Genomic DNA, 17,126 nt, shown 5'->3' with positions numbered 1-17,126 from the left:
TGTTTATCTATATATGTATTTGTTATAAAATATAGTATCGTTGAGTATCCCATAACACAAGTCTCGAACTTAGTTTGGGGCTAGCTCAATCTGTGTGATTTGTCATAATATACTTACTTTTATTTATTTATTTGACGTTATCGGCATGAGCACCTCATTCTCATGTATGTCAGCCGGCAAACAACATTGCTTGCATTGTTGTGTTACGATTTGAAGGGTGAGAGAGGCAGTTTAATTACAGGGTATTGTCGTGAAACTCTAGGCCACAAAGTGTCTTATGTGACTCCAGTTCTAAAAGCGCGATCTCGCCGTTCCGTTACTCTAGATAACTAGCGACCAGACCCGGCTCCGCAAGGGGTCATTTATATATGTACAATCCTTCGGGAATAAATCGTCAAGACCGCATCAAAATCCGTTGCGTGGTTTAAAAGAAGAAAACTTTCTAAGTTTTCTTCTTCACACACGAGGAGGTCGAGTTTGTTTTGTACTAGGTATATAGTGATTTATTTTATTGCTAAAATAATGTCAAAACCGAAGGGTTCGGTGTCCGTTCCGGTCAAAAATAATTTCATATCGCACAGTTTCGATTAGACCCTAGTATAGTGTAGGGCGTCGCGATTTTGAGGTTTGCTATGCTAAACCAGAAATTACACAGCTATATAGATTTATTGTAGGTACTTTTAGATAAAACTAGAGGTGATAATAATAACTGCTGACCGCCTGCCGCCGCGCGGCGTCGGGTTATGGTTTGGCATCCAGCATACACTCAGTACGTTAACGTTCACAGATAAAGCGCCACTACTGGCGGCTGGACAGCAAGTCCATCACGCTGTTCACGTCGGAGCAGGGCAGCAAGTACTACAAGGAGCTGCCTCTCGACGAGGTGCTGGCTGTGGACACCGCCCGCCAGCCGCACTCTGGTAATCTACTGCTTCTATATTCATGGTTAATTATTTCTCGTCTTTATTGTAAGATAAATGATCCTACGGGATACAGTTAGCTATAAATTTCAATGTAATAATTATATATAATTTCTATGGAATTATAATATATAATTTCATATAAATTTCTATGAACTTATAACTAAGTGATTGACTGACAGACAACGCACAGCCGAAACTACTGAGCGTAGAAAGCTGAAATTTGGTGTGTAGGTTCCTAGGACAGTGTAGGACTAAGAAGGGATTTCCTGAAACTCTTACGGGATTTTTACTCACACACGAAGTTGTGGGCAAAAGCTAGTTATAATATATAATTTCACCATTGTGAAGGTTGAGAAGTTAAATTTTCAAATCGTAATTATCGGTCGAATCGTAATAATTATTAGTCGTGAAAATGAGTGACGTCCGTGTCCCAGACGTGATGCACTGCTTCGAGCTGCGCACGGCGAATGTGGACTACATGGTGGGCGTGGACCCGGGCTGGCAGACGCCGCTGCCGCCGCCCGAGTCCGGCGTCGGCGCCTACCTCGCGCGCTCCTGGGAGACGGCGCTGCGCCACGCGCTCATGCCCGTCACGCTCAAAGGTGAGGCGACGCTCAACGGACCACACCCTCCGTGTCCGTGCATCGTAAACCCGATGGAGGTGAAGATTTCTCCTAAGAATCATATGTTACAATTTTAAATTATATGAAATCGTAACTAAATCATTTCGAGTCATTTATTGGTCTATTAACCGTTGCCCGCGACTACGCGCGCGGCAAAAAGTAGCCAATGACACACACCAGCTCTCAAACTATCTCCACATTAAAAGTCATCTCAATTCGTTGCTTGCTCCGTTTTGACGTGAAAGACGGACAAACACCTAAACCTTTATCAGACAGACGCGGCAGAGTACTTTGGTTTATAATATGTATATACAATATAATTTCCGTAGCGACGGGCACTCCAAGCGAGGCGGAAAGCGGAGCGGAGAATAACGCAGCGGACCCAGACGGCGGGCAGCGAAGGGACACCGACATGGCGCAAGTGTACCACATCTACCCTGACGAGGTGCTGGGCTCTGGCCAGTTCGGCATTGTCTATGGCGGGCTGCATCGGCGGACGCAGAGGCCTGTGGCTATTAAGGTAACGGGTGAATCTCCGATCGTTTCAACCGCTGTGGCCGCGCGGTCATTACGATAAGTCATTTTTCTTGAGGAAGATAAAATCAGATAGAAAAACGCAATTCTTTACTATGTTAAAATTTGCAAAATTGTAATGTCAGCCGCAGCGGTTGAAACGCTCTGACAACAATAAAAGCCAAAACGGACTTTTATTTATTTACTCACACCCAGGTGATCGACAAACTCCGTTTCCCCACGAAACAAGAGGCGCAGCTGAAGAACGAGGTAGCGATCCTGCAGAACCTGTCGCACCCGGGTGTCGTCAACCTCGAGCGCATGTTCGAGACCCCTGAGAGGATCTTCGTGGTCATGGAGAAGCTGAAGGGGGACATGCTGGAGATGATACTCTCGCACGAGAAGGGACGCCTGAGCGAGAGGACCACGAAGTTCTTGGTTGCCCAGGTTTGTAAAATTTGACTACCATACTAATTTGACTTCGATGAAAAAATTTTAAAGTACTTGAATATTTACCTACTGAAAAGAATAAGATTACATTTTTTCTTCTTCTTTAGCCATTTTCAACATCTAGATTATAGGCCTCCCTCAGTTTTACATAATTATATATATCTCAAGTTTCGGAATTTTCTGCACCGTCAATTAATTTTAATTAGATGTTGTAACTCTTTTGAAATCCACTTTACCTGATTTGGCCACATGTAAAAAGTTCGTCCTCAGTTCATATGATAAAAAACTAATATCAATGTCAGTGGCAAAAATATAACCTAAACCTATCGAATGTAAAAATGTATCCCTACCCACCTATACAGATAAAACAGATAATCTGATAAAACTTTTAGTAAACCCACCAAAGACCCAGGTCAATCTGAATAAGATAATGCCGCGGCCAGGTCAATATGGAAATATTGACCTGGCCGGGGATCGAACTCTCGAACTGGAGGTCCTCCAGTGTAACAATCCGGCATGATGGCTATTGACAGAGTATGTCCCGTTATTGTACTTATTTAGTATTAGCAGCGAACTGGGGCGTCGCTCGCGTGGGAATTTCGGGATATAAGGTACCCTATTCAGGTTATGTTCCACCAGTGTACCAAATTTCATAACAATCCGTCCAGTAGATTTTACGTGAAATACATAGACAAATACGCACACATACTCACAAACTTTCGCATTTATAATATTAATGATAATGGTACTATAACGTCTGTAGTATTATATAACATTTTTGTTCATCATCCGCATGGAGCGGTGGTGGTGTAATGGTTAAGGGCGCCCGCCTGTGGATCCAAAGATCTCAGGTTCGTTTGTATACCAATCTGACTCATATAATAATACTTTTCATAGACCACCATGAAGCTTCTGGTTGAGGAAAACATCGTGAAGAAACCTGCACACTGGTGGACAGATTAGTTCACTAGTGTGTATGCATGTACCAGCCACTAGATGGCGAGGCACGTAGTCTTAAAAGTCATGATGCCTTTAGGCGACTTGAATAAAATCTGACTTCAGTGTTAGCAATAACACAGCCGATATGATTATGATCTGCCTATCCCATACAGTGGGATAAGGATAGACAGATGGCGTCATTTAGATTAACCGTATTCGGTCCCAGATCCTGGTGGCGCTGAAGCACCTGCACGAGAAGAACATCGTGCACTGCGACCTGAAGCCGGAGAACGTGCTGCTGACGTCGGACGAGGAGCTGCCGCAGGTGAAGCTGTGCGACTTCGGCTTCGCCCGCATCATCGGCGAGAAGTCCTTCCGCCGCTCCGTCGTCGGCACGCCGGCGTACCTCGGTGAGTCTGTTGTGGCCACGGGGTAGTTCCGTTTTTATGGTATGGGATTTTATTGAAATGATATATTTTAATTAGGTGCAAATTATTGATTTGAAGATTATTATTCCATTTTTAGAGTTCCGTATTAAAAATCAGTTGGATTAAAATTTTATATTTTTAATTAAGTACGTAAAATAAATCCAAGATGGCTCTGTTTAAGTAAATATTAGGTAAATTAGAATAAAATCCAATAATAATTCATGATTTTTAAATCATGGTATAAAAATATATATTTTAGAGGTGGTTTATGTTTACTACTACGTCGAAGTTTAGGCTCTGGTTATGAGATATGTTTTGGGCACGCCGGCTTACCTCGGTGAGTTCGTCTTTTATGGTATACCACTGCAAATAAGTGGTTCATCTGATGATAACTTAGAAGGTCTGTTGTCAGCTTGTTCTTCTTCACCTGCGTTTTGGAAGTCGGCAGTAAACAATAAAACAGAGATATAGATTGTTATACAACCGACAGTGTCGTTAAAAGGCATAAGCGATCCTTGGGATGTTGTGTATTCCATATTTAAGGTACTATTTGAGTAATTTATCTTTTTATTTTTTATGTTATGCTATGTGTTTTTATACTTCAGTATTATTCATCTATATATATATATATATGCACAATTTACAGGGGAAAACTATGTATTGAAACATAAAAGTATATTATGGTAGTAATAAAGTATTATTTAATTGTATTACAATTTCTTGGGTTTCTCCATCAAAAGGTACGCGTATTATATAGATAAATAATAATCAGATTTATATGTTCGCAGCGCCGGAAGTCCTGCGCAACAAGGGCTACAATCGGTCGCTGGACATGTGGTCGGTGGGCGTCATCGTGTACGTGTCGCTCAGCGGCACGTTCCCCTTCAATGAGGACGAGGACATCAATGAGCAGATCCAGAACGCCGCCTTCATGTACCCCACTGTACCCTGGAAGGAGATCTCGTGTCTCGGTGAGCAAGATATGTGTATATCATGTATGGTAGTTAGTATATATATATATATATATATATATATATATATATATATATATATATATATATATATATATATATATATTAGGACAAATCACACAGATTGAGCTGGCCCCAAAGTAAGTTCGAGACTTGTGTTATGGGATACTAACTCAACGATACTATATTTTATAACATACATAGATAAACATCTAAGACTTGATCACATCATGACCCGACCGGGGATCGAACCCGGGACCTCTCGGTTCAGTGGCAAGCACTTTACCACTGCGCAATCGAGGTCGTCAAATGTTGTGAGGAAATCTTCTGGTTGAAGTTTACTGATGTGTAACAAAATATTTCTTCATACGTAGGAATTCTTTTAACGTAAAGGTTTATTTAAATAATATTTCTAGATTTATAAGAGGAGGGTTTTATTTTAATTTTAATTTTACCTATTGTGATAAACTTTCGCGTTTCATTATAAATGTCTCGGACGTTTCGGACCGACAACGACCTGTCGGCACCGAGCGACTCTTCATTGCAACTCGAAACTTCCGAGCTGTAAAAAAAACATTTTATTTTATTTTAACATGTTCAAGGAGAATTTTTTAATTACACTAACTTATATACTAAAAATAACTGTATGTACAATAGTGGGGAAAAGTCGCTGTGTTAGGAATACGTGTTCCGTGTACATAACGTGTTTGGATAATGTAAAATTGGCATATTAAAATACTTCCTACAGGCACGTCACGTTCGTATTCCCAAGGTCGCTATAAAACTCCCCCCTTTATAAAGAGACACAGAACCCTTACGTGGAACCAACTTGGCTTCCGCAGCGATAGACCTGATTAACAACCTGCTGCAAGTGAAGCAGCGCAAGCGGCTGTCGGTGGACAAGTCTGTGTCGCACGCGTGGCTGCAGACGCGCGAGGCGTGGCTGGATCTGCGCGCGCTCGAGCGCCGCGTGGGCGCGCGCTATCTCACGCACGCCAGCGACGACCAGCGCTGGGCCAACGGCGACCACTGACTGTACGTACGTCCTTCTGGCTGGCTGGCTGTTCGCGATTAACGTCGAGCTATTGCACGTAACTATTCAGCTACTGCACGGATTTCCATGCGATTTTCACTAATGGATAGTGTCATTCCTGAGGATGGTTTAGGTGTATTGTAATTTGTTATATTTTACCAGGACGGGCTAGTTACTTACTTATAAAAAAGGTAAAGTATGAGTTGAACTCGCGTGAAGATACCGCACAAGTTGTAGAATTCTTATAGGTTTTCCTTATCCTTATAATGGGAAAATGTTTAATGTATGAGAATGAAATTTTCCTCATGTTTTTTTATGAATAACGTCGAAACTGTTTGTTTTACAATAATAACAACATATATTTGAGATCTTATTCACTATAGTTTTTGTCACGCGTCGAATGCAACAAAATCTCACTGACGACAATAAAAGCTAAACTAAAACTAACGTGACAAGCAGACATTGTTACACAATCAACAACACATCAAGTTACCCCTCTTGAACCTCTATGACGCGGTAAAAGCGACAAGTTTGCAATGAATTATCGAGAAATTACTATTTAATATAAAAATTGACGTGAAAAAGTGCCTGTGATGGTCTAATTTCTAAATAAATGATTTGAATTTGAATTAGGTTGATGTGCTGTTGACTGTACGTCGATAATCGCACGTGAATGCTCCTTTTTAATAACTTAAAGCTTATGTCAAAAAAAATATTTTTTTAAAAATAAAATTAATATTTCCCTCGTCAGGTCGGGGGAAGCGCCGCGGTCGCTGCGCTGGAAGAAGCTGCTGGTCATGGTGCGCTAGACACACACACACACACACACACACACACACACACACACACACACACACACACACACACACACACACACACACACACACACACACACACACATTGTTACTAGTACTCCTTTGGTGAGCTCTCGACGTTGATCCTCACATTTAATTTCAGTTACAAAGTGCCACAAGCTATGGAGCACCTACTATCTTGCCCAGAAAGAACTATATTAAAGTGTCTATTAACACTACAGGCACAAAAATAATATAGTTTCTAATTTATTTAATAATTCAATTTCTCATTAATATCAATTTATTTTAATAAAAAACAAAACATGTATGTTAATCGCAAACCAACGTCGAAGCTCCCAGTAAGCATTTGATTGTACGCATTTGCACATCACTGTAATACGTTTATTTATTAGGCATATCAACTATACATACAGACATACAATTATCTCTGTATCGACTGTTGGTTGACTGGTGGAAAATGCCTAAGGCTTTAAGAGCCAGGCCCCATTGGTACATTGCGGCTCCGTTGTTTTCTACAGGTTTTAACAATGACGTGCGTTGACGTACGTCGAAACTTCATACGTTGTTCGGCGTTGACCCGTCGACGTGACGGAAGACGGAGCGCAACGTAACAATGCCTAGCTCTGAGTCCGACTTTTACATGGTTTTGTAATAAATAAATAAATATTATGATTGATATGCCTAAGTAAATAATTTTTCCCGCGTATTACCGCGTATACTAGGTTTCTACCGACACATTCCTAGCTAGCGGATGTTTCGAACCATTTAGAGTAATTATTTTATTTATATATTTACAAGAACGGGATTTTAATTTTACGCCTAATTGACACGAGCTTAGCACTATAATTAATAGTTTAAAACTTATAACACCCGTTAAAAATTATAATAATGGCGTAAACCCAATGTTTTACTACCACCTCTTCAATAGAGGCTATTTAACAAATTCGTAAATGCATTTTATTTGGAACGACTCGCTATCACATTACGCAGTTAAAAATATTACTTCAGTACTTAAAATTGTCGGGGGCGTGTAATTTTAATCACATATCCAATGTAGGTGTGTAGGCGAAGCTCCTTTATATAAAACAGATCAATGCGCATACCTATCGTTTTGCTTTCCCCAGACAAGATGACGTTCATTGAAAAGTGAGCTTTAAAGCGTTTACAAATTACTGGATAGCTCGCTGTCAGCTCCTCTCGCATTGTCAGTGTAAAGTCTGCTTACACAGGACGCTTTAAAGCTCAATTTTCAATGAATGTCATATTCCCGGGAGGGACGAGTGTGTTTGCGGCGCAGCTCTAAACTCGTTTCAACTAGGCATTAATCTAAGCTTGTACTAAGTACCTAATTTTTTTGTGAGACGGCGAATTCCATGCATGTTGTGCTTTTGTATTATAATGTATGGGAGAATTTTATGCTTTTTAAATGAACTCACATTATCAATAAGTTTTCCTAGTCTTTAAGAGTAACCATAAAGTTACAATGAAAAAATCTATTCCAACTTCTGTCTATGATAAATACACTACTATACATCGGCGTAGATTTGGGAAATAAAACTTTGTAACTATAAAAGCACACTGATTTTAAATTAATATATAAAACGCAAATCGAGTGGTAGATTCGTCTAAGATGGTTTAACATCTAAGAATGATTTCCTAAGTTAAGAATTTGAACAATTTGATGAACAAAAATTGGTGCGCGTCACCGCTACTCGCTATTGTACGGCCTAAATAGATTTAAGTATACAATATAACCAATGTTTATGTGTGTAATGGAGGCGTGCGGATGACACAAAAAGCTTATTTTTTTGCAATTCCGGCTGACAGCTCCTGCTGAAGTTGTGTAATGTCTGAATTTTTTATTCCACGCAATTCTGAAACATTGTAACAGCCGACCCGTGAATGGAAAACAATTGTATGAAATAAAAAAAAATACCTTTAATGAATTTCAGGTTTCAATTTTGAAATTGTAATATAATTTTTATTATCATGCTATCATATTAACATTTTTCTTCATCAGGAATCCCTGTTAAGTGGTGACTCACACGTTACTAACCATTTTTGGGAAAACCATTTTTGTAATCGATAAAAACTAAATTTGAAATTCAAAACATTCGCTATCTCCGTACGCCTTTATCTGAATATATTAATATTATCAATGTTGTTATTATTAACTTTGTGATATTTATTGGGAGCACATTGTTGATATACTACATCTACACTAATGTTCTTAGAGAGTTTAATGAATTTTTGAAAATAATTACGCGATGAGGAAAAATTCTGGAATCGAGCGGGAATTAAACTCGACCGGGTCCGTTCAGTATTTCATTCCGGTATATTCAGTATTCATTAAAAAAATCTAATTTTGTTTTAATATGTTTCGTCCTTTAAGTCACTTAACTAATTGATTTGCAGTGAAAGAGCGAGACAAAACATAGTTTAACTACACTGTTTTTTATGAATAGGGTATATTATAATGTTGCTTTCAATAATGCCACTCAATTTCACATAAGTTAATGTAATTCGCTAGATATAGGCAGATAACTAATTAGACAAACTCTATATCCCCGTAATATGCCAATTCATTTGAAAGAGTGCCAACAAACATTGTCACAAAATATATAGATTTATTTACAACATTTTGAAATATATTTATTAAAAAAGAACCTTTTTAAAATGTAATCGAGTTACATATTTACTGTTTTAATAAATTAGATTTTAATGTTGGTAAATGAAATAATATATTTATGATTTTGAATAATAGGTAAAGGGACCTAATTTATATATGTATACGGCCTATAACGCGAGGCGCTTTTTATATATACTGAATTGTGTAATATAATTATTTCTACAAAATGTCAAAAGTCCGCCATTCCAATAATTAATTCAAATTTCTTAACTGTGATTTTGTGTATAACATTGTATATTTTTTTTATTATTATTTACAATTACAATGCAATCAAGCTTCCTTTTCTGTGATCTTTTAAACTTATTCACAACTATTTTAAAATATTATTTATTTAAGCATTTTTATTTTAAAGAAAAACTTAGAATGTTGTTGCGCAAATATTTTCATTATTATGTACATTTAATGTACGCTATATAATTGTGTTCATTTTATTACATAATTAAATATAGCAAATCTTTGTGAAATGTATCAATTAACATTTATATAAAACACTTTTTACCGAAGTCGTTATACATAGCCAGTTTTATATGTATTTAAAGTATGTAATAGAATGAATACCACGTTTTAAATATTTAAATTTAGATCTATACATGGAGATATGTAACGTTGTATGTCAATTCTGGTTGTTGAGAGACCGCTATCACAAATGGCCTAAGAAGCGGCAGTTCTCCCTAGCTTTAATTTTTTTATAATAGTATTATTATTTTATCATGCTTTTTGAATCATTATTTTGAATTAATTAGCTCTCCGAGACTTACTGAACTTACATACTGTAATTAACATTAGATATTTATAATACTGAGATGTTATTGTTTTTGCTGTTTTAAATTTTAAGTTTTCTTATTAAGCATAATAAAATCTGACTTATTCTTAACCTATCTGAACACAATAATTGTGTAATGTGTCAAATTGGTAAACACCACTGATTTTTCTTTTTTTTTTAAATATATACATAACGAAATTTGTGCAGTGGCATTGGCCTTCTGACGCAATAAATTTGGACCAAACCGAATACGTGAACTTAGAAAAATACATTTATTTAAAGTACATAACCATTGACGGTAAATAATAACGACAATAGCCTTTATTACATCGTGATAAGGATGTTGAAACGTTACGCCAAACCTGTACGCCACCGGAGTGTCAAATATAATTAAATAGGTGTTAAAATGAATGTTATCGATATACAAATGTAGGTGTTAGTTTAGTCGCATGTCCCTATCACAAAACTAGTACAACATTTACTAGAAAACAAATCAACCAATGAGGTTCCTGTTTTTAAATAAAGAAAACTGATTGGTCCCTAGTCTGTTACGAAAGCAAACGAAATCTCGTTTCTTTCATACTCATAATAAAATGTTAATAGCTATATGGTTTCACAACTCCAGGAGACAAACATTGCAGTCTGTCAAGATGGTAAAGACAAATGATTTTTTATTACATTGTTTGCCATTCCAATACCAAATAGTCAAGATTGGCTAGTAACCATAACCGCAGTGTTACCAGCCAACAGGAGACAGCGCCCACATTTATTTTCTTAACTTTCTTAACAGACTGTACCGATGATACTACATCTTTCTTTTCATTAAAAAAAACTTGAAAAAGAAATAAAATAATGTTTAATTTATTTACAAATCAAAGATTATATAATGCAAGAGAATCTAAAGAGTGAATTAGTCATTTAAATATTATTTGCTAGTTTTGTGACTTGGTCCGAGAACGCATAATAATGACTATTTATATTAAACTTAATTATAATTATAAAGGTGAAGATGAGCAAGCAACCAGGGATTAGGGGAGTTTATGTATAACACTCATCTGTTTTAAACTTGCTTTCTATCGTCCTTTAGAATAATTGATGGAAACATTGAAAAATAAATGCCAATATGATCCTGTCAGATCAAAATTATATAACGTATATTATACTTATACTACATTTGTGGATCTTTTTAAATGATGACAATTTTTATGTAACACCGTCATAATAATAAACATATAGTCAATATATAGAGTACAAAATAAACGAGCGTAAACCTTGGGCGTTTATCGACCGATCTTGATAATGGTCAAGATCGGTCGATAAACACCCAGGGTTTACGCTCGTTTATTTGGTATTGCAATTACAAAAAATGTATCCAGATCGTAAAAGTCAGTTTTCTGCTGTTTATAGACAGACTGGAAATTAAATATATAAACGGTTTCAAAAAAAACTTTTAGAATAATCTAGTGTTTCAAACGTTAAAAAGCATGGTTGAAACAAGCGAGCCTATAATAATATAATAAATCGATAAATTTGTTATTGAAAAATATTGCATGCGTGAAAGGGCAATCTGTTGAAACTCTTACTTATGTTTACCATTCTTGTATGTACGTACGTGTATACAGATTTTGCAATAAATGTTTTTGACTTTGACTGTGTGTCTATGAGTAACTAATTAAATGTAAACCATCAATGTCGCGGTTGATTGTCGTCTTTCAAGAGATTCCTCGTTTCTATGAGAATTGAAACATTCTTGCAATTCTTGAGCGATCACAGATGTAAATGGACTGTAACTGGGGAGCGGTTTCTATTAATATATTGTTAAATTATCAATATACCTTTTAGCCATTAAAAAGATAAAGCATGATTTTAGCTAAAGTATGTTTTAGTATTGTTTCGCTCTGTCAATGTCAAAATTTGTAAAGTTAGATAGTAACAAAACATACTTTAGCTTAAAGTATGTTTTACCTCCGAAGTGCGAAAGAGATGGAACGTATCAGCTCGCCTATTTCTATCACACAACAAATGACAACACTCGGCGCGACGCAGCAGTGTATTATAACATGTCACGACCAATTTCGAAAATGTCAAATACGACGATCTGACCGCGAGATTGTTGACTCGTGTACAGGTGTTTCGGGTTGTGTACTTGATGAGAACATATATCGTACTCTGCTGAGCTAAGCGTCCGTTGGAACCTGGTGATTGGCCAGGATAAATCCTTACTTTTTGTCTTAATGCAATATTTGAGGACTGCGTAACGCGTATCCGTCTTTTTAAATGAACTCGTGGCTGGCTGCGTGGACGTTCGTTCTTCATTCCATACAAAAACCGCGCACACACACGCGTTACGCAGTCGTTATGTACCGGCCTTTATCGCTTGATGTAATATTGTGAAACCAAGGAGCTGTGTGCTGGGCTATCGGAATACACTAACAGCTGCTAACTAGGTATATTTGATAAATATTGATTTGTATTAGTTATTGTCGCCAAGGATGATACTTGATGGCTAAGGATGCGAAGACCGTGCGAAGTAGAGGAGAAAATAAAGAAAACAGAGCAGGGCTGCGGCGCTCAATTGAAAAAAATCAACTTAGGATGATATACATGGCTTTTTGACAACTAAATCTACTGGCGACTTCCAAAGCGCGTAAAAGAAGAAACGGCGCAACAAAATTCACCGCAGCCTTTTCTCCAAAGACGTCAATTGACAAATATAAGTCTTATTTATTAAATATGGAAGCAGCCTGGAAAACGCTGGAAGATGCTAGAAAGATTTAGTTATTATTGTAGAAATGTATGCATGTTTGTCCGACGCAGTCGAGGAGATATACAGTATATGTTACGACACAACTCGGAGCCCTAATGTTGATGTTGTAGGGTAAGCAGTAAGTGTTAATTTTGTGAAGATCGATTTACAATTGTGTTACTATACTATTAATTATTTAAATAATAAATGCCGTTTTAATATAAACCCCTTTCTTTTTTTGTGAACATTTTCACACCTCTAGAAATAGTTTTTTATTCTAAAAAGTTAAGAACCATCTTCCCTTGATAGAAGACTAACTTAGTTTTCTTTATTGTTACTTGTCCTGTTTTGTTATAAAAGCATATATTATTTATGAAAATCAGCTTAGGTTTGATACTCAAAAACTTTATCAAAAATTAAGTTAATTGTTTAAAAAGTAGTGTTTAAGTCTTATTTGTCCCACCTTTGCCCAGCCATTGGAGGCCATTGCCACTGCTGGGCCAAGGCCTCCTATTTCTGCTTTCATTACTGTCGATCCAAAAATTAGTTAAATGGTATGTGCAGTTACTTAATTTTAAAAAAATAATTTTGAAATACAAATTTTAAACTAAATTTAAAATAGGAAAATCCATTTGACGTAATCTAAATTAACGGATTTAATTACTGTCAAGTATTTAAAAACAAAATACATAGTTATATATTTTTAAAATACATAGTTATATATTTTTAAAATACATAGTTATATATTTTTAAAATACATAGTTATATATTTTTAAAATACATAGTTATATATTATTAAAATCTAAGTGTGACACTACCAAGAACGAGAAATGAGCGTAGCAATCGCACATACAGTTAGTGCAGACTACTGCTGACATTATAACGCGGCGTCACGCGTCGGGAGCTGGCCGTGAACCGGATAATAAGACAGGAGCAGCGGGCGTCAACCTTTACCGTGACGATGTGAAAAAGATAGCCCTTCCACCAAGTTTCATCGTAATTCAACTTTTCATATTAGTCACGGCTCGAAGATGCCATTTTTTCTTTGTCGAAGATGCCCAAATCGTGTAAATATATATTTTAGCAAAAACTTGTTGCTTAGTGGTTTGTTCTATAATTAGAAACTGATTACAAATACAAAAGCTAATAGAAATTCCCACAAACATGTAACGAAATCCTAAAGTTGAGAACCCCTGATTGATCTAATCTCTCGCGACAGTTCCAAAGAACGTCACAGACCGTTCACATATTAAACAAACATGCCAACTGCAGCATACCCCTATCAAGATGTGGATAACACTACTCTTCATCGCGCAAGTCAGTTGTGAGTGGGTGCAGATATCTCAACAACACTATCGGAAACCATATCGACCCTACGACCCTCCCTTCTTAACCGAAGATGGTGATTATGACTATGAAGAAGATTCCACGTCAAAACCCAACACGATGTATACTAATAAATCTATAGACGATTATAAATGGACTCGTAGTGATTTACCTCGTAAAGGTTTTGTAACGAAGGTAGAAGCTGATGAAGAATATATCATTCGTAGTGATAAAAATACTGGTCTTAATAATGTTGACAGTGCCGTCAAAAATTTCAAAGTTGCTAATGACCGACATGACAAACCTGTTAATGATAAAGAAGTATCAACAAAAAATCTACACAATGATGAGCAAGACTTACCGCATACAGGTTTAAAAATATATAGACCAGCTATATTAGAATCACAGGAAGATGTATTTGAAGAATCGTATCATGTGATTCCTAATATGGGAAGCATCAAAAAAGTACAACTTGATAGTAGAACAGTAAGGACACCAATTCTGAATGAAATGTCACGAAAGCAGTATGGGACGAGTTCTTCACATAATATGAAACCTCCAGTAAGTGAGAGGGCTATATTTTCTAGCAGACCCGTAATAGTATGGAAGAGTGACAACAATACTAAAGCAGTGGTTCCAGGTATTGTAGAAAAAGTATCTAAAGAAGATATAAAACTAAAATCAGTCGAAAACATCTCAAGATATGAAGAGATCCCATTACATGATGACCATTCAAAAATTGGAAAGATTTTTATGACACATGTGGTGCCAAGTAGTGAACGAATGTCTGGAGAGTCGGATAAGTTAAACCAGTTGCCTGATATAAATTTTGAAAAGCCTGTTTTTGTTACGAAGGAAGAATTTGAAGATGAAGGCTTGGTCAGTGTTTCTATTGATGACACAGCTGCTGTAAAAACAACGGAATATAATAAAAAAAGTACAAACGAAGCTTTTAAGCCAGACATTAAAAATAAAACAGAAGACTTACCGACCAACGATAAAGTGAATACGATAGAAAAAGTACTAAAATTCATGAGGATTGTTACTGACACAATTTCAAGGAATACACGCAGGAGCGTCGGCAGCAAAGTTAGATATTTGGAAAATTTGCAGGATACCATTATGGCTAACATAGGTGAGTATATTTTTGTATATGTACCTTATCAAATGTTAAAAAGGCTACTGGAAGTATTATATAATCTGTGACCATGGCATTCTACTTTGGTCTTAGTTTTTATAGAGCTACTGATGCACTAGCTTTTGGTGGGAGTCAGAATATAACCTAATTAATATTGGTTTATACTTTGTACTAGCTTTTGCCCGCGGGGCATCAGGCGAAGGCATTTATTGCGTGCGTCCTCATAACATATTATGTCCAATGTCTTTAGTTCTAAGCAACGTGTCGTGATGAAACTTATACTAGATTTTAAGTTAATTTGCGTGATGCGCGAACAAACAGACACTACAGACAAGAAATCTAAAAAAATTGTTTTGGCTCCTATTAGTCCCATAAGACACCCCATAATATTTTTCTTTAAATCGTTTATTGTTTTGCATAGTGGTATATACAATAAAATATAAATAAAACGTAATGTGTGATTTCAAGCCTTAGTTTAAGCATAGTACGGCCATCGTGTCGGTATAATTATGACACATATGATTGTGACAGTCTGGGAATATAATATTTTATCGTCTTCAGAGCACCGCATCGACACCTTATGGCCCAACGACGATCACTCTCCAACCCAATCATCACGGAAAGTTCGGTCTGCGGAAACCAAGAGAGGGGGAGGACACGTGGAATTCCCGTCCTCAGAGAGCGCTCTGATGACAATCTCCTTCCTCACATTCGCTGTGTACCTCATCAAGCTAGTTCTGGTATGGTTACAGGCCTGCCGATGTTACACAATCGTTCATAGCTATATGCGAAATTATAAATTTAAAAGTTCAACTTGACCTCGGTGGCGCAGTGGTAGTGCTTGACTCTGAATCTAGAGGTTTTGGGTTCAATCACCGGTCGGGTCATGATGGAAAATGATATTTTTCTGATTGGCCCGGGTCTTGGATCTATATATGTATTTGTTATAAAAATATAGGTAGTATCGTTGAGTTAGTATACCATAACACAAGTCTCGAACTTACTTTGGGGCTAGCTCAATCTGTGTGATTTGTCCTAATTTAATTAAATAAAATTTAATATTTATTTATTATTCAACTAAGCATCATAAATTCAAGAAACTGCTAAAGTACTTAGAATTCGCTGTATTAATATACAATTAGCTGTATTAATTTTATTTTTACAGCAAGTGATACACACTTACAAGAACAAGGCTATGATGATGACCCCTACGGTTGTGACTACCGTCGGCCGGACTGTCGCCGCAGTGTTTCGCCGAAATGAATTTCCTTAATTGTCCTTAATGAACTTATAAATATATTTATACTTACAAACCATGGCTTTTATTACAATATCATCGTAATTTTAGTGTTATTCAAACCATAACATAATCAGTAATTTATTTATAAACATAGGTAATAATGTACATTATTGGTTTGTTATACGTAGCTATTTGTATTTATCTAATGTCATCCTTTCTGAGTCGTTCAAATATGGCTGTATGGAATTTAGGTATCTACCTATAAGGGCCATTTAAAAATAAATGCGGTTGGTACTTCTGCTATGCTGTCAGTTTTGACGTTTATCTTCTGAATATTGGTACATATGTGCCAGTGTTACCATAGCATATTTTTTGAATTTAGCTTATTTTCTTATTTCTCGCATATATAAAATATATATATAACTCAAATTTATTCTTAATTTCTCAAAAAAAAATCATTTAGTAACTAGGTACAAGGTTAACATAAATTCGTTATTGGAGTCTACTTCTAAATATTCTCAATAGAAAA

General features: G+C 36.5%; 2 protein-coding genes across 7 annotated transcripts in view; both read left to right on the top strand.

Moving 5' to 3' along the window:
- PKD (Protein Kinase D) overlaps nt 1-11,797 on the top strand; it is a 72,487-nt gene extending 60,690 nt beyond the window's left edge. For 5 of the 6 annotated variants that reach the window (XM_053757768.1, XM_053757765.1, XM_053757769.1 and 2 more), the window contains 8 exons: nt 788-920; nt 1,358-1,525; nt 1,876-2,066; nt 2,276-2,506; nt 3,675-3,858; nt 4,665-4,847; nt 5,690-5,882; nt 6,632-11,797. In XM_053757768.1, coding sequence (XP_053613743.1) covers nt 788-920; nt 1,358-1,525; nt 1,876-2,066; nt 2,276-2,506; nt 3,675-3,858; nt 4,665-4,847; nt 5,690-5,880 — 1,281 coding nt within the window. In that variant the 3' untranslated portion in view covers nt 5,881-5,882; nt 6,632-11,797. Of the gene's footprint in view, nt 1-787; nt 921-1,357; nt 1,526-1,875; nt 2,067-2,275; nt 2,507-3,674; nt 3,859-4,664; nt 4,848-5,689; nt 5,939-6,631 lie in introns of all 6 variants that reach the window. The other variant, XR_008405503.2, reaches the window with a different exon arrangement.
- Nucleotides 11,798-13,776: 1,979 nt separating this feature from the next.
- Nucleotides 13,777-16,670, top strand: LOC128677268 (uncharacterized protein). Its single transcript, XM_053757980.2, has 3 exons — nt 13,777-15,354; nt 15,919-16,097; nt 16,523-16,670. Exons 1-3 carry the CDS (start codon nt 14,181-14,183, stop codon nt 16,628-16,630), a joined length of 1,461 nt encoding a protein of 486 aa, XP_053613955.1. The 5' UTR covers nt 13,777-14,180; the 3' UTR covers nt 16,631-16,670.
- Nucleotides 16,671-17,126: the final 456 nt, after the last annotated feature.

The sequence above is a fragment of the Plodia interpunctella genome, chromosome 17 (assembly GCF_027563975.2).
Source record: "Plodia interpunctella isolate USDA-ARS_2022_Savannah chromosome 17, ilPloInte3.2, whole genome shotgun sequence".
Classification (NCBI taxonomy): domain Eukaryota; kingdom Metazoa; phylum Arthropoda; class Insecta; order Lepidoptera; family Pyralidae; genus Plodia; species Plodia interpunctella.
The sequence above is the reverse complement of the archived record's forward strand: the minus strand, read 5'-3'. Positions and strand labels throughout refer to the sequence as shown.